At 35.7% G+C, this 24,374-nt stretch overlaps 2 protein-coding genes across 4 annotated transcripts in view; both read left to right on the forward strand.

Moving 5' to 3' along the window:
• The window catches only part of LOC139694843 (uncharacterized), a 257,773-nt gene that overhangs the window by 99,490 nt on the left and 133,909 nt on the right, over nt 1–24,374 (forward strand). The gene's annotated exons all lie outside the window — the stretch shown is intronic.
• Nucleotides 9,642–23,225, forward strand: LOC139694845 (sister chromatid cohesion protein DCC1). Its single transcript, XM_071593370.1, has 7 exons — nt 9,642–9,824; nt 10,124–10,466; nt 10,549–10,768; nt 10,865–11,065; nt 15,878–16,003; nt 19,925–20,102; nt 23,013–23,225. Exons 1-7 carry the CDS (start codon nt 9,790–9,792, stop codon nt 23,122–23,124), a joined length of 1,215 nt encoding a protein of 404 aa, XP_071449471.1. The 5' UTR covers nt 9,642–9,789; the 3' UTR covers nt 23,125–23,225.

Below are 24,374 nucleotides of genomic sequence, written 5' to 3' on the forward strand. Positions count from 1 at the left end.
ATTTAATTTGCCTAAGTATGCTTTTATTTTAAACTTAAGCTGATAGTATGCTGGAAAATAACAAAACCCTGTACGTACTCTGGGGGTCCGTTACTTTCCCTGTGCTGGTTTTCCCAGAAGATAGATGGATAGAGATCTTTAATTGGGCGAGGAAGATCTGGTATCTGAAAAATCACACAGCTTCGGTGGAGCTGAGAGTGCCCAGAGAGGCTTGCCCAAGAATCAAACCCTGCTCACGAATCTCTGCTCAGTAGTCCAATGCTTTACCCCTGGACTACCGCTACCCTTTTCAAGTATAAATGATTCACAATTCAAAATCCCGTTTGAATTACTGTGTCCTATTCTCACCTCCTCCATTACTTAAGCAGGAAAGAGCTAAATAAATGTGAGTGGCAGCTACCGGGGAGGTTGCTCATCTATCAACCCCTTAGCTTTAGAAATGTGTCTAAATTTACTATCTACTGCAGTCAGCAGTTAGGCATCAGTAAGCTTCTCTTCGTCATCACCCTTGCTCGCTGCAACCTAAAATTTCAAAACATGGAGCATTAGATTTCTTATCATTTATCCATGTGGTGTGCATGCATACAATATTGCTATTTCATTTTTTTTAAATGCTGCCAAAATATTTCCATTCATTATTAACCTAAATTATTGCATAGATCACCACCCTCGCTCTTATACGCATCACCTTATATCTAAAATTATTATTTTATATAAATTTAGATATGTATTTATTTTTAGGTTTATCTGAATGTATTTTTGAATGGCAATTTTCAAGCCTACAAATAAAGCTTTTCCCAATGTAATGAACAAGGGAATAAAAATATGATCAGCCATACCCATAACTGGTGAACATAATTTTTGGAAGCACTGGATGTTATAAATAGTATATAATTGATCGTGGGTATGGAAGAGAAAAAGCTAAATTAATAAAAATAAAAAAACAAACACCATGGTAAAATAATAAAATTTGATGGATTGATGCAATGTTCATTAGTTTTCTTCACGTTATCCCTTACCTTAATCAGATAAAACCTTTTAACATTTTCCTCTTTTAAATCATTCATTAAGAGTAAATGTCAGTTTTCATTCATGCCTGACAAGAAAAAAGTTGAAAGCTCACACTGAAGTAAATTGTTCGTCAACTCCACATATATTCAATATCCCTTCATTCCTTCCAACATGACTATCCATTTACTTCCTCTGCCTCTACTGATCAATGTTCTCCCCTCTATACAAGTCTTTAAGTATTTAATCACCAATCCAAATACTTTGCATCCACTCTGCTTGCCTTCTTCAGATTTTTCCCAACACTTCTCTCCCAATGTAACTATTATTTCTTCATTCGTTTTCCACTTCTTTCCTTCAAAATACACACCTTACCATTATTTTCCATACATAATAAGAATGTTCAGTTAAGATTTTCCAAAATGTTAGGGTAAATACTATAAAATGTTGCACAAAATTTTTTATACATTTTAATAAAAGATATTTTATATAAATAAACCTAAACATTGAACAGCAAGAAGATAGTTTGGAATTGGTAAGAAGAACATCGGAAATCATATAGATGAATCAGGCAACCAACCAATTCAGAGATCAGGGTGAGAAAAGGTCCTAGAAATGTTCAACTTATCTAAATAGGACTAAGAAAATGAAGTAATTTGGTGGTGTGTTTAATAGGTAAGTTATGAAACACACACTATTTCTGTACTATTAATTATTACTGTGAAGGTTTTAAAATACCTATATAAGTGTACATATTAAAATACCCGTGTAACTATATAGGTATTTCAATATATATGTGGTCTGTGCAATGAATGCGCGAACTGATGCATTCTGGCAGCCATGACAGAATATAGCCCCACCCACTAGCGGTGCTAGTTGCCTCAGCCAGCTGTGTTTGGGGGATCGTCAAGCTGTGCGTATGGTGCCAGTCATGTTAGTTTCTGCTGTCCTTGTTTTTACTGTTTGTCAAAAATGGAAATTGATGAAATCACAGAGCAACAGATAACCATCAAGTTTTTTGGTGAAGTGCAGTAAAAGTTATCAAGAAATTACTGAACTGTTGACAGCTGTTTATGGTGATAATGCTCTGAAGACAACATCTGTTTTCAAGTGGATTAAGTATTTTAAAGATGGCCAACAAGATGCCACGATGATGCAAGGCCGGGACAACCTTAAACCACCTGTATTGACGACAACATTGATCGTGAGCAGTCCCTTGTCCTTACCAATCGTTGAAAAACTGTCCAAATGATAGCTGATGAACTGAATTCAGGAAAATCAACAGTGCACACTATTTTAACCGAACATGATGGGTGGATCCTTCACCATGACAATGCACCTGCACATTCAGCATTGATTGTTCGCCAGTTTCTAGCAAAATATTCAATCACCATCCTTGATCATCCTCGTTATTCAACAGATCTCGCCCCTTGCGACTTTTTCCTATGCTCATAACAAAAATGTGATGAGGGGACATCATTGGGAAGATGAGGACTCAATAAAGCAAGAAATAACGGGAAAACTGAAAAGCCTAACTGCCGAGGACTTCCAAGGGTACTTTAAAAAGTGGAAAGAAGCTGGAATAAGTGTAAAGCAACGAATGGAGAGTACTTTGAAGGGTGCAAAATCGATGTAGACTAAATTTGGCGAGAGAAACTTTTCATGGCCTCAGTTTTTATACTTATTGGACAGACCTCATTTGATAAAATGATATGTTGAAATACTGATATAACTATATAGCAACTGTATTCTATCAATCATGGATTAATGGATGAGCATTATTTTGAAGTTATACTAGTTATTTCAAATCACTATTCTTCTTGGAAACAATCGTGTGTCAAACTTGACTTGCCATGCTTGTAGTATACACACAAACACAGTATTTTTATGGTGTAAGAATTTGGTAATCAATAAAGTTCGGAATCCTTGTAACCAAGTCTGCCATACAGTTAAATCTTTTATGTGTTGGAAAAATACCTGTAAGGTCTTCCACTGGGTAGGGCTTTCCATCTCTGTCAATGTATTGGTAACTCACCATTGACTTGAGGACTTTTGACAGGTCTTTCAAAATGAACAAGTTTGTCGTGGAAACAGTGGAGGAGATTGATAGCCTAACCCAGTGGTAAACCTCTGAGATATTCATTCAGTAGAATTTAAACATTCATTTCCAAATTGATAATCATCATTAGCCTTCTTGCTAAGTAGATCCTAACTGCTAACAAATAGAATTTGACATGACATTTAACAGCAAAAAAAATGCATGAAATGCAACTTGTCTCAGAACCATATCAAGAGTCTTGCAATGTGTGCTTTAATAAATAACTTCCCAAATTATCTTCAGTTCTAAAATCTGTTATTTCATGTGCTAACACATTAATTTGATGGAGATCTCTGAACACTGTATGCTGAAAAATATAAATCAGATTAAAAAGAATCACATAATAGAGGCCAGTATTACATACATACTTCATGAGATAGCATATTTCAAGGGAGCTAGAGTATTTGGAGATGGTTGTGACAGCTTATTAATATTATTTTCAAAATTGTAATTTGATCATTGTAAATTTGGAAAAACTTTATGGAATTTTTTGTCTATTTTTTTAAATTGCATGAATACTTAGACGGATCATTGACACTCATGTCATCAATTCAATTATTAAGTGGTTTGTGCCATCTAAGGATATGCATTTATTTTCCAGTTCAGCAGAGGTGTTCCCTAGACTGCAAAACTTTTTGCATGGTTAAGTTACAAAATGAAGTCTCAACAGGTGTTACAAAATACAAAGGTGCAAAAGAAAGGAAGTTATTTTATCGGATATTAACCATATAAAACAACAAATAGTGAATAATGAAAATGTTGAAATTCATACTCAGATCAATGGCATAATAACAATGAGACCTCAGCAAAAGTTTTACCGCCCATCTTGATCTCCTCCCTCCTCTTTATTCATCTTCCTCTTATAACAATCATCAGAATATATTATTGATGTTCATTGTACCCTGAGAACTCACTCGAGGTCATGATTTTGAATGCATGAAAACTAGAGACAGGAAACCAACAATGAGAAACAAATCATTGCTAAAAAACAAGAAAAGTAGCAGATACATTCATAATACACATTAATTCATAAAAATCAACCTAAAAAACTATAAAAAATTCAAATCTTACATCTAACAGCCTCCAATAGAATGTTGTGTGGTTCCCTTAATTTTCTCAAAGCCCTCGGAACCAACAATCTACTAAGAGAGTCCCATTTTGTGCTTGGGCTAAAGAAAAATTGATGTATCCCTTTAAAGTTCCAATCACATTCATGTGCATACAGTACAGCACTTCCTTAGCTGATGCCTGATGAATCTCCCCTTAGCTGCAACAGGTCCTTTGGTTTGTATCCTTTGTCAAGAAAATTTTCCTTCTTTAAACCCATCAAACTCACCTGAAATGTCATTTGCACAACTGCATGCCTCTCATATTGCTTTTTACTGTACCTCACACTGTTTTATATGTCTTTCTTGCACTTTATTTTTTTATTATTTTTGTTTTTACTGTCTTACTGGGTCTTCAGAGGTTTTCACACATCCCTTCTTTGTGGGTGTTCTCCTGCGTGGGTTTTTACTAAGGTCTTCATGCCTGAACTCCCTAGGTTTTTCCCACTAAATCACTTCTGGTACTTATTTCTTTTATTATATATTTTATTTTTATCATTTTTTTAATATTATTGTTGCTATGCACTTGATGAAGGGCTAAATGGAAGAAGAGACATTATGATCTCAATTTTACCCGAATAGAGACGCTTATCCATCTATCTGCAATGCAGAGCAGGAATCCCATGTTAAGCCAAAAATACAACCCTTTGGATGGCTACATACCAGATCAATAGGGCTCTTAGCTGTGAGGCAACCTTGCCCCATTGGTCAACCTCTCCCGCCATCCAATGAGGCATAGAGTTTGAGCTAAGTGAATCTCAAGATGTGGAGGTCACACATTGTAATTGGGAAGCCAAAAGTGACCGGCCAGTTCGTTTACAATGTGGGAAGGATCCCAGAAAGTTGCAAGAGAAGTAGATTAAAGAGCCACAAGCATTATTGCCTTCCATCCCCTAATTTTACTGTGGGCTGTAGAGTCGTGGGAATGATGTCACACAATTTCAAACATGCTAAGGAAACAGGATCTTGGACATGCATAGTGGGAGTTCTTGGAAGATCAGGTGGTCTTGTGAAATAAGTATAAGAGAAGAGCTGGCATCTACGGCATGGTAAAGTAGCACACTCCGACTCATAGTCAGTAGAGAATTTCACCATTGACTTCAAGAAGCTCATACAGCAGGTAGAACAGTTCACGTATCTTGGAAGTGTTTTGGACCAACACGGTCAAAATAGTAGGGATGTAAGGAGAAGAATTGCACCAGTCAAAGAGGCTTTCACAAAGAGGAGGGAGTTGATGACAGGGACGTTGAGTGGGGATTTTGGGAGGAGACTTGTAAAAACTTTGATTTGAAGTATAGCTATGTACAGGGCGGAAACGTGATCCTTGAAGCAGAAGGATAGATGTAGACTGGAGGCTTTCAAAATGTGGGTTTGGAGAAGAATGGAGAAGGTGAAATGGAATGAGAAGAAAACAAATGAGGAATTACTTGGTATGGTGGGAGAGCAGAGGGGTTTGTTGGGAGAAATCCTAAGGAAGCGGGAAAAATGGATGAAGGGCATATTAATTGGCTGTGGGATGTTGAAAACTGTAATAAAGAGGAGAATTTTAGGCAAACAAGGAAAGGGCAGGAGCAGGATAGGGATGTTGGACGGGATGAAGGGAGGAAGGAAGTACTCAAGAGATGAAGAGGGACCTAAGTAGACTAGGTTGCTGGTTTGTGTTTTGTTAGGAGTCACAAAATATTTATTTGGTAGTTGTGTTCATCCAAAAACCTACCTTAACTGGTAGATTACCTAATAATAATAATATATTTATTTATTCGAGTCCTGTGTTGTGGGTCTCAGTGTAAATAATGTCGCATATCATTTATTATCTATCTATCGTTCTCCCTCGAGTGATTTTAGTGTTTTTCTTAACAAACTTGCCAAACTATTAGAGCTAATTCATGATGCTATACCAAAACCTAATTTAATTATAACTGGGGACTTAATTGTGATTTCTCAAGTAATTCCAAAGCCAAACAGGAATTCTTAGATATCCTCACCTCTTTCAACATTTGTGTTACTAATACCGAACCCACTAGGGTAAACGGCCTTTCCTCTACTATTATAGACAATATCTTAGCAAACGTTGATTTGGGAATAGTTAATACTGAAGTAATCAAATCCCACATATCAGATCACTATCCTCTTCTATGCAAGATTTTAATTTCTTCTCCTAGTCACTGCAAAAAATTTATAAAAGGCAGTTTACAGAGCAAAACTTTATTATCTTCAATTATATGTTGAAGTCCCATGATTGGTCTGATTTATACCAACTCAGATCCTACAATGACTCATTTGAGTATTTTTATTCTTCATATCAATATTACTTTGACATTTTTTTCCATTGGTCTCCCACAAAACTAGAAACTTGTCCTTAAATACTAGAAACCATTGGGTCACCGATGAAATACGATGCCTCTCGAAAAAAATGAAGGAGTTAGCTATCTCTTATAAAAATAAATGTAACTCGATAGACTGCTTGGAGTATAGAACCCTGAAAAAAACGTACCGTCAAAAGTTACAACTGGCTAAAAAAACATTTAACAACTGTAGAATTCTCAATGCGGATAACAAATCTAAAGAAATTTGGAAGATTATAAAGGAAGCTAAGTGTTCTATCAATAATCATCATGATTTCAAATTACAGGACTCCACCGGTAATGTTATTTCTGATTACTCTCAAATGGCATCCAACTTAAATGACTTCTACTTGTCCAACAGACTACTACAAATACTCCAATTCCTGTTAATTATCCTCTAATCCCAAGCCTGTCTAATTCATTGTACCTGCTTCCTTGTACTGAACTGGAACTGATGAACATCATTAAAAAATTCCCTAACAAAAGTAGTCCTGGTACAGATGGTATCCCAGGGATTGTGATAAAAAAATCAATTAATTCTATCAAGGAACAGATACTCTTCCTAATTAATAAATCCCTACAACTTGGTGTTTTTCCTGATGCCATTAAAATTGCCAAAGTTGTACCACTTTATAAAGGGAAAGGTAGTGAGCAGGATATGAATTCTTACCGTCCAATATCTTTATTAAACCAGATAGGGAAACTATTTGAAAAGGTCTTCCATAATCGACTTACATAATTTCTTGAATCTTTTAATCTCTTGTCTGGCTCACAGAATGGTTTTAGGAAATGCAGATCTACATCTACAGCCACCTATCACCTCGTAAACCTAATACTTTCAAATCTTGATAATAGAATTGAAACCTTGGGACTATTCTTCGATTTTTCCAAGGCTTTTGACCTAGTTAATCATCAGTTACTCTTGTCCAAATTAGGACACAATGGCATCAGAGGTATCCCTTATAACTGGATCAAATCTTACCTCAGCGCAAGGCACCAACAGGTTATTTTGTTAAAGAATGGTACTAATTTTACTTCTCCTAGTAAAGAAGTTACATTAGGTGTACCCCAAGGCTCAGTATTGGGCCCTATCCTATTTTTACTTTACATTAATGACTTACCAAAAGTTCTGCAGTCAGTTCCAGGAGCCGAGCCAATTTTATATGCTGATGACACTAACGTAATTGTATCAGCACCATCGTTAAACAACTTGACCTTGACAGCAGCTAGAGTTTCCGAACTTCTTTGTGAATGGTGTTCACAAAATTCTCTGAAACTCAACCCTGACAAGTCTGGACTCATATACTTCTCTAATAAAAATAAAGCCCCTGCTTCATTGGCCATTGACCTAGGGGGAACGTGTGTACCCCAAATTTCTAGATCCAAGTTTTTGGGAGTTGTTATAAATAAAAATGTATCATGGGATGAACACATATGCAATCTTCGTAGCAGGTTAAATTCCATTTGCTTTCTTATTAGAAGTATTAGGAAATCTGTAAGCCTTGATATCTTACTTTCAATTTATTACGGAGAATTTTATTCTTTAATTATCTGTAGTATTCTGTTCTGGGGTTCTTCCCCTCATTCTGATTCAATTTTTAAAGCTCAAAAATGTTTAATACGATTAATATGCAATGCTCCCTACAATGCACCTTGTCTTTCCTTCTTCAAAAGGTTAAATATTCTGACTGTTCCATGTATTTACATTTATGTCGTATGCATTTTCGCTAAAAGTAATATATCCAATTATATGACAAATGACAACGTTCATTGTCACCAAACCAGAGCCTGCAGAGACCTGCATCAAACTTATTGCAGGACTTTAAATACATCCCTGGGGCCTAAATCAATGGGCCTCCTTGCACTGAACAGGCTCCCTTACGATTTTAAGTACGTAAAGGATCCAGTCCTGTTCAAAAAGAAATTAATATCATTTTTAAGGAAAGAACAGTTTTATTCTGTAATGGAATTCATGGAGAAAAAATAACCATACTGAATATGGAATATATTTTATGCAAAAAATTATTATTGTGTCATGCTTTTCTGAATTTCATCATTGTTTAACATCTATATGTACATATGACGTGTCCTATACACTTATCTGATGTATCTATTACACTGTGTCAGTGTCTTCTGGGCAAATAAAGATTATTATTATTATTTATCAGTATTTGAGAGCAGGGCATTTTGGAGTGAAAAAGGTTCCTCGTGGGCTAGGAAATATGAAGTATATTGATTTCAAGATTCTATCTCCTGAGAAAAAGCGTATACCGAACATTTGTTAACATTTTTAGCCACTACAAGTAATCAGGCACACCTATTTTAATTTAGAAAAATTCCTCATGTAAAAATCTGCTATTGTAAAGTTTGGATTTAATAGTGGAAAACCTATGATTCATTAAAAAACACTAACTTATTTTTATATCTGTAATTAAGGGCAACTTCAGTATACCACCACTATCATACGAAGGGAAGCCATGCATGTTTTTGGATAGTTATGTAAATGTGTCATTGTACAACTGTGATTCGGGAATAACAGTCTGTAAGGTTTTTATGCAACACATACCTTTCTCTCTATAATTCCGGAATTCAACATAATGATGTTATTTCTAAAACTTGTTTTTGTCATGATAAAACTTTTCTTTATAATTTTAGTCCTTAACCTTATTTAACGCTGCTCAGAAACGTTCTCATTCAGTTTTAATTTTGACGTGAAAATGATTTTACATTATTTCTAAATGTTTAATTTGCCTGGATGTTTCATGGGGATGATTAAATAATATATTTGACGAATAAAATAAATGATAGATGAACTGTCCTTTGTACACAGCATGTATTAAAGAACGAAAAAATGCTCAACCAACTAAACTAGTTTATGTTACTCGAGGCATTTAATTAGCATATTTTATTTTTAGTATCAAATTTTTAATAGTTTCAGGAAATTTAGAAGTAAATGATAAGTCTTGTGGTACATTTTTTCTTATTCGTCGCTTTAAATTCCGCCATGCTATTTCGATATTCATTTGTACCCATAATTAATTAGTTGTGATGAATTTTGGCGGTGGACAACCAATGTAGTTCGTGATGCATCGCGATACAGTTATCTGTATTTTTTTCATTTTTGCAATATATTAAACAATGGTCGCTTTAAAAAAAAGTGGATAGAGTTAAAAAAATTAATATTTGTGACCATATCCCTTACAATTACTTGAACTTGACCATTTATTTAGACATGGATGAAGATATGGACGTACGTGAGAACGATAGGTAAGCCGAGTAATGTAAATGGTAGTTATTAGTAAATTGGTTATAATTATTTGAGTTTTATCTCCTAGTTTTGAAGTTTTTCTCTATGTAATATCGTTTAAATTTGGTCGCAATGTTTGCATGAATGCACATACGAATATTCATGCTATAGTTTATTTGTCGACACCTGACCAATTCTCTTTTGCACTTTTCAATTTTTTTGTTACCATTGAAGCTTTCCGTTGGCAGTCATAAAATTTGTCGTGAAAATGTTGCTGCGATTCGGAGCATATTATCTTAATCGTTTGGTTATGTTTTAGGCGAAGAGATGTGGAAGATGTTTCTTCTCTAATTGCTCTTGCTAAGCTGGACGAGAAAGAGTTGAAACCGGTCAGTCAGGCACTTTTCTTCGCCGAGGAAAATGATGATCTCGACTTGAAAATATTTGAAATGAATAAAGAACTGTTGGCGAGCATACAGGAAGGTAATTCTTTCGTTATAAGAGGTTTAGAGGAAGATGAAGCCGTGCTGTGCAGCGAAGATGCCACATACGAAATTCGAGGTGCAGAAACGTCGAATTCTTTGCTACTAATTCCCGGGTTGAGATTACCGGACGACATGCGTGATTCAACGGGTGAAAATAGAATCGTCGAAGGGAAAACTGTGAGTTCGTGTATTTTTTATTCTTTTTTCATGTATTGAATGCACGTAGTCAACACGTATTGAATATTACCCTAATCCTTAGGTAGTCTCTGTCATTCATAACTACTATGAACTTAGAAGATGCCAGCCGAGAGTGAATAAAATTCCTCATCTACTTGAAAGTAGCGTGTATCGAGGCAGGGAACGTGAAACCGAGGTCTCTGGACCACTGTACTCCTTTGAAGATCTGCTAGATATTGTTCAGTGTAGTAAAAAAGAATTGACTGATGCTTTAGCAGAGAATGAAGCATATAATATTAGAGGTAACAATCAAATGCATTATTACAGCATGTAAACTGGTTAATTGATCATTTCTGTGTAAATTTTACATTAAATCTATAATCTGTTCTTATTACTAGGTTTTTGGCGTTTGCTTGATTTTGACTACCATTTTAGAGTTTTGACATATATTTTGAATTTGGTTGAAGAAAATTCATGGCCCTTTGATCAAGTGCGAAAGAGTGAAACTTTGGAATCTCTGTCTGAATTGGTCCCTCCTGAAATTTTGGAAAAGTGCTTTGATTACTACACTGATACCACAAGTATGCCCACTGAAAAAGGTGAGTAAAGATACTTGTGCGTTGGTTTTCCAGCTTGAATCAAGCTTGTTGTCACATCACACCCACACAGTAAATTATAGCTGTTTAACTTCTTGGAAACCTAAAGATAACATAATATATTTATTGCAAATTAAGGTTTTGCCATTTAACTTGCTATGGGCAATGACAAAGACATCTTACTATCCGTTCGCAAAAATGATATAATATACCACGATATATATATATATATATATATATATATATATATATATATGTATATATATATATAAAATAAATATTCTGACCAATTTCCTCCCTCATAAATACTAATAAAAAGTCTATAAAAATTATTCCAACTACGTGGTCCTACACCTATAAAAAATAATGATAATTTGGCCCATTCGATTATAATTGGGCAATTAATGGTTTCAATTTTTTGGGGTACCATTACTTTTAAACCCCTAATATAAGTTCGTTAATTTTATAGAAAATATGAGTTACCTGCCCTTCCTTTCTGTCATTTTTCCAATTCCCACTTCATCTTTTGTTGATAAATCTATCCATTATTTTCCTTATTGGTTCCTTGTGTAGATGTTGCCCTAATTGTTGGGCATTATGCAAATATTCAAGGATAGCTTCCAGTTCACGTCTTTCCTCTTCATAAATTGGGCAATAAAGGACTCTTGTGTATTGCCGTGTCCTCCTCAATCATGCATTCACATGTCCCCTCCTTTTTTTTCCCCAATTTTCTTGAGGTATGATCTAAAATCCCCGTGCCCTATTAAAATTTGCATAATTTCTTTGTAAGTTTTAAAGTTGATCTTCATTCTTTCCTTCGCGCTAGGTAGGAATTGTCTGGTTGTTTTCCCCTTTCTAATGTTTCCCATTTCTCGAGGAAATGCACTCGTATAATCTTCCTCTTCCTGCTCCATTTCTCAGTTGGAGACAAGGCTACATCTCCTAGAGTAGCCTCTTCCATCTGCCTCATCTGTGACTTGATTCTTCTTTCCTCTATTAAGAATGCTATAGGCTGTATCCCAGTTACAGAGCTTACAGAGTAGCTTGCGTGTTGTAGGATGGCTTTCGTGCTGCATCCTGAGGTGCAGTTTTTTGTTGTTTTGCGGTATATGTGTTTGCATGAGTGTTGGATGAAGGGATTTTTGCATGAGTGTGTGCGCTGCTGTGGGTTAAATTTTCCACGTTGTTGTTTTGCATGTGGTATTGCTCCTTTTTACTGGTGACTTAACACCCCCCACCACACGCCCTTGCGGCAGCTTGCGGGGCATTGTGTAGATGTAGATGTACGGACCGTATTGTAGCTCCCGGATATTGCAATTAGGCAAGATCTTTAGGCCTCCTCCAGTTTTCTCTGGATTCTGCTGTAATTTAGCCTCTCTTCCCGCGTTGACATAGCATTGGAACACATGGCCGTACTTCTGCTCCTCAAAATACACTGGATAAATGTAATGACCACAAATCTGCACATGCATGTTCAGGGGAAATTTTACTTCCACGTGCCACCAGTAGTGCTTCTGGAGGCATTTTGTTTGTGGTCTACAAGTATGTGTGTATTAAGTTTTCAAACTACCCCCATATATACCCTGCCTCGGTCATTGGTTTCCTAACTGAACCATATTTCCTTCATTGCGTTAGCCTTTTGCGACTAGTATCCTTTTATTATTGAATTTCTGTATAAGGCTCTTTAATTCTGTAATGTATGCTTCGATGTCCTCCGTTGGTGGCATTTATCGATAAATCAGTATGTGGTTTCCTCTTTCATCCTGTATTTCCGCAGCTGTGAAATGGTTAATGGCACAGTGCTCAAAACTCAAGAAACGATAACTTTTGTTGAAGACCAGTGTGCTTGCACAGAATTTTTCTTTGGCGTTTGCTGGTGTAGGGAAAGCTTCAACTCTTCTCTCTCTATATCTCTTATTATTTTTACTTTTACGTCATTGTTTTCAGACTTGGCCTCCAGTTTTCCAAAAGTGCTATTATCACTGTGTTAGTGTCATGAACAAGTCCTCCAATTTCTTGATTTCGTCGGTGATTTCACCTTTTTTTAATGCAGAGATTTTTTTCACTGCCCACAAGACGACGCATGGCATCACTTGCTACACTAAACTGACTTGCTAAAGAACTGAGTTCTGCCTCTCCATGAAAAGCATCAGTCCCTGCCATTGCTGCGTTTGATTAACACTACACTTCGTTTTACTAAATCCCATTTATTTCATAGCCAATGTTAACAGATTCAAATGCTCGTTGATGGGATAATGGGTGCTTCAATTAGATCTAGTGTTCAAATTTCCGGAAAGAACTGTTTGATTTGACCCAATATTGCATGCAATGAATACAGTGCTATCAATTTATATATAAAATTTCTGGCACTTCAAGTATTCCCTACCTATTATGGTTTCGGAATATATGCCATTGATTGAAGAAAATCTTACAGAACAAGGATGTTCAGAACATTGCTCACATATCCAAGATTCACCATTCCACTCGAATTGGTATTCGAATAGTCTGGATCTATGCCACATTAATGATACCGACAGCACAAATGTACAAAACACCATTCACATACCCAAGTTTTACATCTGAGGACCACCCAGTATCCAAGAAATTAGGCACTTCAGTTGTAGACCAACTGTTCAGGTTTCTGGATATATGGCACCGATTGAAGACATATTTACACTCAGCACCATTCACGCTCCCAAGTTTCACCACACAACTCCTACCGGTATCCGAGAAATTGGGCACTTTGGGTGTGGACCATCTGTTCCGGTTTCTGGATATATGGCACTGATTAAAGAAATAATTACACCCAGTGTTCACCACACCATTCACGTACTCAAGGTTCACCTGACAGCTCTACCCAGGTTAGGAGAAATCATAACACCTATAAGTAGTTCTGGAGGATGTTATATATCCACATGGGTTTTTGTTTTCTTTTCCTTTACTGTCTTTTCTATCATGAAATCAAGTATGCCTGTGCCGTATTCTATGTTAAACCTGAAGGCCGTGATATCTTTGAGATATTTTCTATTTTTTTCCATCTCTCTTCAATCTTTCCTGGATTGATTAATAATTTTATGCTGTCTATTTTATAATTTCATCATGTTTTTTCTACTTAGTTCCTCAGAGTGCTTCCACTTTTATGTGCAGTGCTTGTATTTCACTCTTTCCCTGTTCATTCTCCATATCTTTGTTCTACATTTTTTTCTACTGAGGCTTAACTATTTAGTAAAAGATACTAATTCTTACTTCATCACAGTGCAGTCATCTGCTAGGATGTCAAGAGGAGTATTTTGTAACCAAAGCAGGAACTTGGATAATTCACTGATAGAAGATGTTTGAATATTATCAGCTCGAGCTTAATTTTATGGTTTCGGTAAATGTATCCTGGAAGAGACTGCTTTTACACAGAAATTACTCCAACATTTTCCGTGTAAGACCCTTGATATCGATCCATTAGTCTTCTTTCTAGTCATGAAAATCTCTGTGGGAATGTCTTGCACTTTCTTTTCTGATATTTTGGGGAGGGTGGTGGTTTATAAAGAAGAGAACCCTCAGCTTTCTGAGGTGCTCCTATGCCAGCATGTAGTGACATATTGGTTGAGTGGGATATATCTGGTGTTAGGTGCCAAGCCTGGTGAGCCACTTGTTGGATTATGCATTGTGTGGATATAAAGCAGTGTGGGATTACAGTGTATGGCACTCCTGCCGTATTATTTATTAGTATCAAGAATATTTGGTCATGATATCATTTTCAACTATCTTGGGGACTGGCCCTTCATGTGTGCTTGTAAACTATCTGGTTACTCTGCAGCCAGGAGGTGGGAGGTGGGGTAAGAGTGACAGTTCACATGTAAGATTGGCAGCTCAAATTCAACATTGTCACATGTACTGACTGCATACCACTTGATCTTATACTTTGTAACATACCTTGGAAATATCATAAGTTATGGTCTATTCAGATAGCTGTATGTTATAGCAACACTTTCCTTTACTGATCGTGTTGATTTTAGAGTTGATAATATTCCTTAAAGCAGTCTGTTCATCTAAGCATATGCATATTGCTTTGATATTATTAGCTTGGGATTTAAGATTGATTAAAGTGCATTCTTCGTCTTGATAATTTTGAATGCAAAAGGTTTTCTATTTCTGCATTTAAAATTTGAACATTGTTAACTTTTATTTTCATTTTGTTTTCAGAATGATAAAGAGTGAAAAGCAATTGTCATAGTAGCTTTGTTGCATCACTTGCTTTGTTTTTTTTCGTCAAACATATATTTCTCATTCTTATAAAGAAATTATTCTCAATTTAAATGGAGCACTATTCTTATTTTTTTTAATGGTTATTAATAGAATGTAGTCAATATTTTACAAAAGGCAGTGTTTTTTTTATGATTTCATGCTACACATATTATATATTGCCCAATTAAACCCTGGGTAGGTAAATCTTGTAAGTTTGTGAATTTTGTGCGTAGGCTTTTATAGATACCCCCAAAATCATAATGAATTTTTTTGTGTGGGTAATATTATTAGAAGGAAAAGGAGTAATATCAAAGTTATTACCTTATCATGAAAACAATCTTGGAAATAGCTGCACCTGTGTAATATACTATTACTAATATACTGCTGCCTAACATGATACAATATACCATATAGTTTGAGAGCTGAGCTGGAACTTTGTATCTGCCATTCTTAATGAATTGCATCAATGGTTAATTTTAATTATTTCCATTATCCTGGTTTGATGTTTTTGGTTTTGCAGAGTTTAGAGAATTAATTTTAAGGATTGAGAATATTTATAGCTTCCATTTTTCACAGGTGAAATGCTTTACAGCCTAAAGGAGGATAAGGTTTGCAGATTTTTGGCTAAGGTCCTGCTCAAACCTGCTGGTAAATTCAATTTGGAAGAATTCCTTGAAGCCTGGCAGCAAAGTGTTCCAGAAGGTATGTGGTTTTTTCTAGTACCTAATCAAGAGATGCATTGCATAAACCCTTGAAGTAGTAGTAGATTCAGTTTCCTAGGTAAACCTTCCACTTACCGGAACCTTTATGTAAGGCTTTTTGTGATAATAATGCCCATAGCAGACTCGTTGATAACTTCTTCCTTGGGATAAGATTGAATTTATTTATTGTCTTGTATTTTTTAAAGTTTTTTCTTGGGAAGAATTAATTTTTAATCCATAAAAAATCAGTCTGAAATCAAAATAAAATCTTCTTGCAATGGTTTTGAGTCATAGTAGTGCCTTTATCTGAGCTGGAATTAGTTACAGGCTCTCCCATTCCAACTTCATAAAATTTAACTACATTTTATGTTATTGATGCTAGTGAATTGCTTTGGGTTTATTATAGCAGGTTATTCAGTTTAAAAAGTAAATATTTTTTCTATATTATTGTTTTCGTTTGCTCAATAATTCATGGGTTTAATGCTAGTTCATCATACATAGGAGAATATTTGATGAAGTTAATAATTATGTAATGCATTGCGTTATAATGGTCTTTTACATGGAAACATTTGATTGATCTCATTTTCTTTTTTGTTTAAAGACTAGATTCTTGACTGTATTTATGGCTGAGTTATCTCTTTTCATTTTGTATAATTAGAGGGATTGTTTCTGATAGTATATCTGAGTCCTTTTGTTAATTGTTGTGTACATTCTCCTTGGAGTTAATGAGGAAATGACTCAGGAAAGTTACTAATATTATCAGGTATACTTTCAATCAATTGATAATTGTGATTACTTTCTAATAATTAAATCCATTATGGTCTCAATGGAAGACAATTTTGCAGGTATTCCTTTTAAGAATATGCATCAAGAAAGAATGTACGGAGCATTATTTTATTATTATAGGCAATCTTCCGTGCAAGGTAGGTTTTGGATGCGCACAACTACCAAACTCTTGTCTTTCAAAAAACAAAACGCAACCCAACATCTTACTCTACAACAAAGTCCCGCTTCATCTCCGTATTCATCCTTCCTCCCTGCATTCTATCCAACATCCCTATGCTATTCCTGCCCCTTCCTCATTTGCCTAATACTCTCCCCTCTTATCACAGTTTTCCACATCCCACTGCCAATCAGTATGCCCGTCATCCATTTTTTCTCTCTTCCTATAATTTCTCCCACCAATCCCCTCTTCTCCCTCACCATACCCGGTATCTATTCATTTGTTTTACCGTTGGTCCACTTGGCCTTCTCCATCCTTCTCCACACCCACATTTCAAAAGCCTCCAATCTACGTCTATCGTCCTGCTGCCATGACCACATTTCCATGCCATACATAACTATGCTCCACATAAAAGTTTTAATGAGACTTTTCTTAACATCCTCACTCAGCATCCCTGTCATCAATTCTCTCCTCCTCGTGAAAGCTTCTTTGCCTAATGCAATTCTTCTCCTTATGACCCTACTACTTTGACCATTTTGGTCCAAAATACCTCGGAGATGCGTGAAATGTTCCACCTGCTCCAGTTTTTTGCCCTCTTATTTTAAGGTTTAACTTTTACCTTACACTTTCTGGAAAACTGCATAATATTGGTTTTATTTACATTTATTTTCATCCCATATCTACTACCTTGATCAAAAAGTTCCCGGAATAACCACCGTGTGGCGCTCCCATCGTTCCGATTTGAGTTCTGTTTTTTTTGTTAAATTGGTACATCTGTTGTTGATATTCCCTTTAAATCTTAGTGTCATTACTTGACATTTGCAAAAGTTACGTAGCCAAGAGTACATCTATCTCTGTGTGTGTTGGCGATTTTTTACAATTGCAGAAATGGATTTAAATTTGCAACAACGAACTTGTATTAAATTTTGCGTAAAAAACGGATTTAGTGGCGCACAGACGTTGGAAATGTTGGAAAAGTGTTTCGGCAACGATTCTCTAAAAAAAACGGTCGTTTACCAGTGGCACGAGCGGTTCAGAAGTGGTCGTGAGTCAATCGAAGATGATGAACGCAGTGGCAGACCATCGACATCGAAAGTCGGTGAAAAAATTGATAAAGTAAAAGAAATGTTGGTCAATAACCGCAAATTAACCATCAGAGAAATAGCGGAGGACTTGAACATTGCCTATGGATCCGCCCAAGACATTGTGGTTAATGATTTGGGTTTCCGTCGTGTAGCAGCAAAGTTAAAGTGCCAAAAGACCTCAATTTCATGCAAAAAAGAGACCGTGTTGACGTCGCAAAAGACATGATTTGCGATCCCACATTCAACAAAAGGATCATTACTGGAGACGAGACGTGGGTTTATGAGTACGACACGCAATCCAGACATCAGGCAAGTGAATGGCGTTCACCAAATGAGCCGAGACCAAAAAAACCACGTCGTTTTCAGTCAAAAAAGAAGGCAATGCTGACGTTTTCATGGATTACAACGGTGTAGTGCATCATGAATTTTTGCCAGAAGGCCAGACAGTAAACAAAGAGTATTATTTGGGCGTTATGAGACGTTTGCGTGAAGCAATTCGCCGAAAGAGACCAGAAATGTGGGCAGAAAACTCGTGGATTTTGCACTATGATAACGCACCGTCGCACAGTGCTATCATTATTCGTAATTTTTTGACGAAAAATGCAACAAATACCATCCAACAGCCACCGAATTCACCTGATTTGGCTCCCTGTGACTTCTTTCTGTTCAATCGAGTTAAAAAACCATTACGGGGAACGCGTTTTAGCAGCCGAGAGGAAGTAATGGAAAAATCGCAGGAAGCACTGATGGACATACCGAAAACCGAATATAAAAAATGTTACGAGGATTGGATCAAGCGCTGGCATAAGTGTGTTGCAGTCGATGGGGATTACTTTGAAGGGGACAATATAGATTTAGATGAATAAACTTGTATTTTTAATTTTCTGAATAAATTCCGGGAACTTTTTGATCAAGGTAGTATTGCACTGAATTTCCAATGTACTCGGCAATGCTTGCAATCCCTTAGTTGACTGACAAACTAAAGCCTGATCATCAGCAATTCTAACTGATATTCTGAATTTCCCATCAACCTTCATTCTTATCTCCAGTTCTTCCCATGCTTCTTCAATCATGAGCATTAAATTTACTCCTGAAAAATTCAAGTTGATTGGAGCATTCTGTGACCTCTGTCCAGAAGGAATACTTAAGAGCAGTCCATGATAGGTGAATAATGTAGGCATTCTGTCACTTGTTTAATCAACTCAATCATTTTGAATTTGTGTCAGAGTAAATTTTGGAAATAAAATTGCACAATAGAGATGAGTGATTACCCTTTTGTTTGAGTGGAAAGGAATGAAAAAATTATAATTTTAAGCTATATGTAGGGTGTTATTGAATGTCTGCATTTATGAGGCATGGTCAATATTCGTTAGTGGTCGGAATAGATCGTCACATCTTGCATCTTTTATTGATTTAACAACCTTTAGAAAAGTATGAGACTCATTCTGGCTCATTGCTAAAAGATCATTGAAGTTCAGTTTCATCAGCACTATGCATATATTTAGAGGTGTTTCTCTGCTAATCAGAAAGAAACACTGGTCAAAGAAGATGCTAAGCACTAAGCAAAAGGGGGGTGCAGTAGATTGTTGCAGTCCTGTGTGTTCAAGAGGAATGTGTTCCAATTAATCAATGAAAACTGGCTTTTATAACTCTCAACAAAGACTTTTATCACTCAATGGAGTTTTTTTTTATTCAAAAAATCAAATATAATGTAAGTGAAATTTTAATAATGGAGATATAATATTTTTTTGTGGCATTACATGTCTATGGTTTGTGAGTAAATATTAAAACAGAGGAATAAATGATTATTTGTGAAATTGTGCAAAATTTAAATTTAAAAAAATTCATTGATGGATTGCAGTGAGTTAACATTTTGGTACTTAAATCCATTTAGGTATGAAAACAACTACAAAGCACTTGGAAGGGTTGGCCTTGGTGAATGAAAGTGAGAGCCCACCTGTTGCCCAATACTTTCCGGAGTGTGATCTTCCTGATGACCCTGGTAAAAGGTTTGAACTGCTCTTCCATACGAAAGAGACATGGACACTGGAGGCCATTATGCCATACATTGAGTAAGTATATCATCATGTAAAGTATTTCTCTTATTTTTTAATTTTTATTGTACACTCCATTTCTTGCCAAAGTACCCCACCTAATTAAATAGTAGGAAAAATCTGAGGAACTATGATCCCATTATATCATGCCTGATGAGTACCTTACATATGAGTATCAGATTCCTATGCCAATCACTTAAACACAGACAAAAATATTTCATTGTTGTTGTTAGTATTTGTTAAAACAGGCGAAAAGGCATGTTTAACTGACATGTTTCCTTATATGAGTTTGGTCGTTTAAATGTTCAATATTTATAGAATGAGATAAAAGGTTTTATGTAACCAATGATGGATAAAAGAAAGTCTAGATTTTTATCTAGCATGTGTGGCTGAGGCTGTTAGTCAACCATCAATTATTTGTCTTTAATGAGTTAATTTTGCAGAAGACAATAAGGTTTCAGGATGTTCAATCTTGGTAGCAAGCTTTTTTGTTCATTTTAGTAGAGTAGAGATGAAGCTGAATGAAGAAATTTGATCATTATCAGGTGTATTTGACGAGTAATCCTGGTGTTCCTGGAAGTTTTATAGTAATGGAGGATTGGTAAGTTGATATGGGCAAAGGGAGAGATGGGAACATGGTATGGGAGCACAGATTAGGAACAAGAAATAATCGGAGCGGAAGCAGTAAATATCTATAGGAAAAATGGTTTTAGCATGAAGAACACTTGGTTTAAATATGTACTACAGCAAATTTTGGTATGTGTGGTAAAGACTCGGAGATTCAGAATGATATTCATGTAAGTTAGGCTATATTATGGTTAGGCAAAGATAAAGGAACAGTATGATTAATTTACATGGTTTCCCGGAAGTGTATGCAGTTTCAGATCATAATTTAATGCCAGTGAAGTATAATGTCAGATTAAATGGGATAAAAAAGGGAGTCTGATGAAGAAATGAAATGTGTAAGAATTAATAGATACTAAATGAAGGTAGCGGTGGAAAGTGTTATTAAGAAAGATGGCTACGTATCCAAGAACAAAAAATGGATATCAAAAGCTGTGAATGAAACTAAAGGAAAATTTAATGAGAAAATGCCAAAGAAAACATGAATTGGGAAAAATATGAATAAGAAAGTAGATGAAAGATGAATGTAAACACAGGGTTAGGTAGGAGGAAATCTAAAGAATTGAAGAATAAACTGTGGCAGGTTGTTAAAAGGGCAAACGAAGTTGATGGGCGACATTATGCAAGGATGCAGAGACATTACAGAGAAAGAATGGAAAGTATGCACTGTACGTGAAAATGAAAGCACTCTAAGGTAGTGAGAAGGTACTGTGAACTCTATTGAATGTACACCAAAATATTATTTATCAACCGAGGAAAGATTCAAAGGAGATGAAAAAAAGAGAGGCTCTATATGTCCAAAGATAGGCTCTCTATGTCAAAGGTATTAGGTTAGCATATTTCATGTATCATAAATATATATTTCATAAATTTAGCCGTAAAGTTTGGTCAGATCAGTGCTATTTCCTATCCTGGGAGCTATATTAAAGGATCTACCAATACATGTCTTAATCTGTAAATGAAGTGTAATCTCTCAAACATTGAATGTTCCTACTGTAATTTCACATTTCTCTTCCTTTTGTCCTTGCTTGGCATATATCTTGACCAAAGAATTGGGACCATATCTGATTAACTTTAATACCTCTATTTATTTATTTACCAATCTATATTTTACCTTGTATTCCATCCTATTCATTTTTCTTTGGAAGATTCAATCACTGGTAAAAAAAAAACAAAATCCAAGGTAAATCCAACAGTTTACATGAAACAAAATAAAGCAACTACCTACCTTTTGTCACTACACATATGGCACCAAGGTTATTGAGTTTCTCCTAAGTTCTCCATTTAACTGGCCATTGGTTTCACCTGCATTCCATCAGTTAATATCTACAAAAGCTTTATTATTGAACAGAATGTACGAGTAACTAACTTATTTGCTTGAATATTAAATGGGATCAGGATGGTGCAGTGGCTAACATGCAGGCTTCCCACCCAGAAGGCCTGGGTTCGAATCCTGGGGACAAATATTTTTCAGTGGTATCCCAATTCCTACTTGAGGTGCTTTGTGGAGAGCACTTTGAGTGTGTACGACGGCCGTCGGATGGGACATTAAAATACAAGAGTAGGCTTGAGGCAGGGTTTTCTCTCCAGCCTTCCTTTCCCATCCATCCCTAATGGCGCAAATGGCCTTAGCTGTCATTTGCCTTCCCAAAAAAACTTTAATATTAAAAGATCTTTTGCATGAGTATAATAAATATGAAAAATACCTATAATAATGGCAGTAGAGGGAAGAATGTGGGATAGAATGTTTTTACGTGTGCAGAATTTGTGCTCGTATCATGTGTACTTCATTTTTATTTTTTAAACTTGAGTAATAACAGAGATGTAAACTAATACAATTTTCCGCTAAATGACAATTTATTCACGACCACTCTTGTTGCACTTCATCATTTTCACTTGAAAATGATGTAGTGCATCAAAACTGGTGGTGAATAAATTTAGTGGAAAATTGTAGTAGTTTACATCTCTGTCATTATGGAACAGTTCCACCACATCACACCTGAAACCGTAATTTTTATAATTAACTTGAGGTTTTGGTAAAACAATTAATGAAATGTGATTACACAATATTGGTACATTAGTACATATTACTTGTGAACATATTGCGATTTTCTCTCAGATTCCATGGCACTTCAATATGCTAAATTTGTTTTGATCTTTGATTTTATTCAGCAAATATAAAAAAATGTTAGTTTTTCTCTGTTATTCAAGATAAATTGTAGTGCTTGATGTATTGATGAATGTATTTTAAAGACAATTTCAAGCAGTTGTTGCTATTGAACTTAGTAATTGTTTTCCTTGCAGACGGCTGGCCCCCAGTAAAGCTGGTGTGAGTTCTCTTTTGCTGAAATATGCTCGTGCCTACCAGTCACCCAATGGAAAAGGGAGGTTATATGCAGCCAGACATTCCAAGTGATCGAGGGGATTATAAAGTTTAACCTGACATTTTTGCATGGGAAAAAGTGTCTTAGGGCAGTTTTTAAGACAATTTAGATTTTTTATCCCTGTATTTTTTAGTTTAGTTAAATAATTTAATAAAAAGATTTATTTTTATGTGAAATTTTTTCTTTATTTTTGAGTCATAATATCCCCGTTGGAATGAACTGGTTATGCATATTGGTATTACAGGGGTTGATTTTGACTCATTTGAAGAATATCAAAGTACTTTTTTTGGCCATTTTAATTGTCACACCAATGTGGGTCTCTAATTTAGTGGCATGATCCTACCACATGTCATCCTGGTATATAATAATCACAGATCTAACTGTTTCCCATCCTCCCCATCTGTTTCCCTCTCAGTTCCCTGGCACACAGATACCCACAATGAAAGTTTTGATAATGCTACAAAGTATCAATAATTTCCTCATTCCCATCAACAGCCACACCCATCCAATTATGGACGCTAAAATTGGCTTGCATCTGACTATGTTAATTATTCCAATTTCCTGGATTGAACCATACCTATTAGCTTAGATCTATGTCTTCTGTTCTCCTAAACCCAATCACCCATTTTCTATGCCCATCTGTTTAACCCTCCCTGCCAACATCCCCTCCATATTAGTCCCTCAGTCACTACTCTAACTTTGAAGAAGGTAGCTAGGACTACTGAAATATAGTGAGCTTAAAAAATTTTTATTAACCTTAAATAACACCCACAAATATATATATATATATATATATATATATATATATATATATATATATATATATATATATACTACCTTGATCAAAAAGTTCCCGGAATTTATTCAGAAAATTAAAAATACAAGTTTATTCATCTAAATCTATATTGTCCCCTTCAAAGTAATCCCCATCGACTGCAACACACTTATGCCAGCGCTTGATCCAATCCTCGAAACATTTTTTTATATTCGGTTTTCGGTATGTCCATCAGTGCTTCCTGCGATTTTTCCATTACTTCCTCTCGGCTGCTAAAACGCGTTCCCCGTAATGGTTTTTTAACTCAATTGAACAGAAAGAAGTCACAGGGAGCCAAATCAGGTGAATTCGGTGGCTGTTGGATGGTATTTGTTGCATTTTTCGTCAAAAAATTACGAATAATGATAGCACTGTGCGACGGTGCGTTATCATGGTGCAAAATCCACGAGTTTTCTGCCCACATTTCTGGTCTCTTTTGGCGAATTGCTTCACGCAAACGTCTCATAA

Source organism: Hetaerina americana, unplaced genomic scaffold (assembly GCF_022747635.1).
Source record: "Hetaerina americana unplaced genomic scaffold, ioHetAmer1.1.p SCAF_57, whole genome shotgun sequence".
NCBI classification, from domain to species: domain Eukaryota; kingdom Metazoa; phylum Arthropoda; class Insecta; order Odonata; family Calopterygidae; genus Hetaerina; species Hetaerina americana.

Coding starts and splice junctions, on each gene's coding strand:
- LOC139694845 (XM_071593370.1), top strand. CDS start 9,790: ATGGATGAAGATATGGACGTACGTGAGAACGATAG. Junction 9,825..10,123: donor GACGTACGTGAGAACGATAG/GTAAGCCGAGTA, acceptor GTTATGTTTTAG/GCGAAGAGATGTGGAAGATG. Junction 10,769..10,864: donor TGAAGCATATAATATTAGAG/GTAACAATCAAA, acceptor TCTTATTACTAG/GTTTTTGGCGTTTGCTTGAT.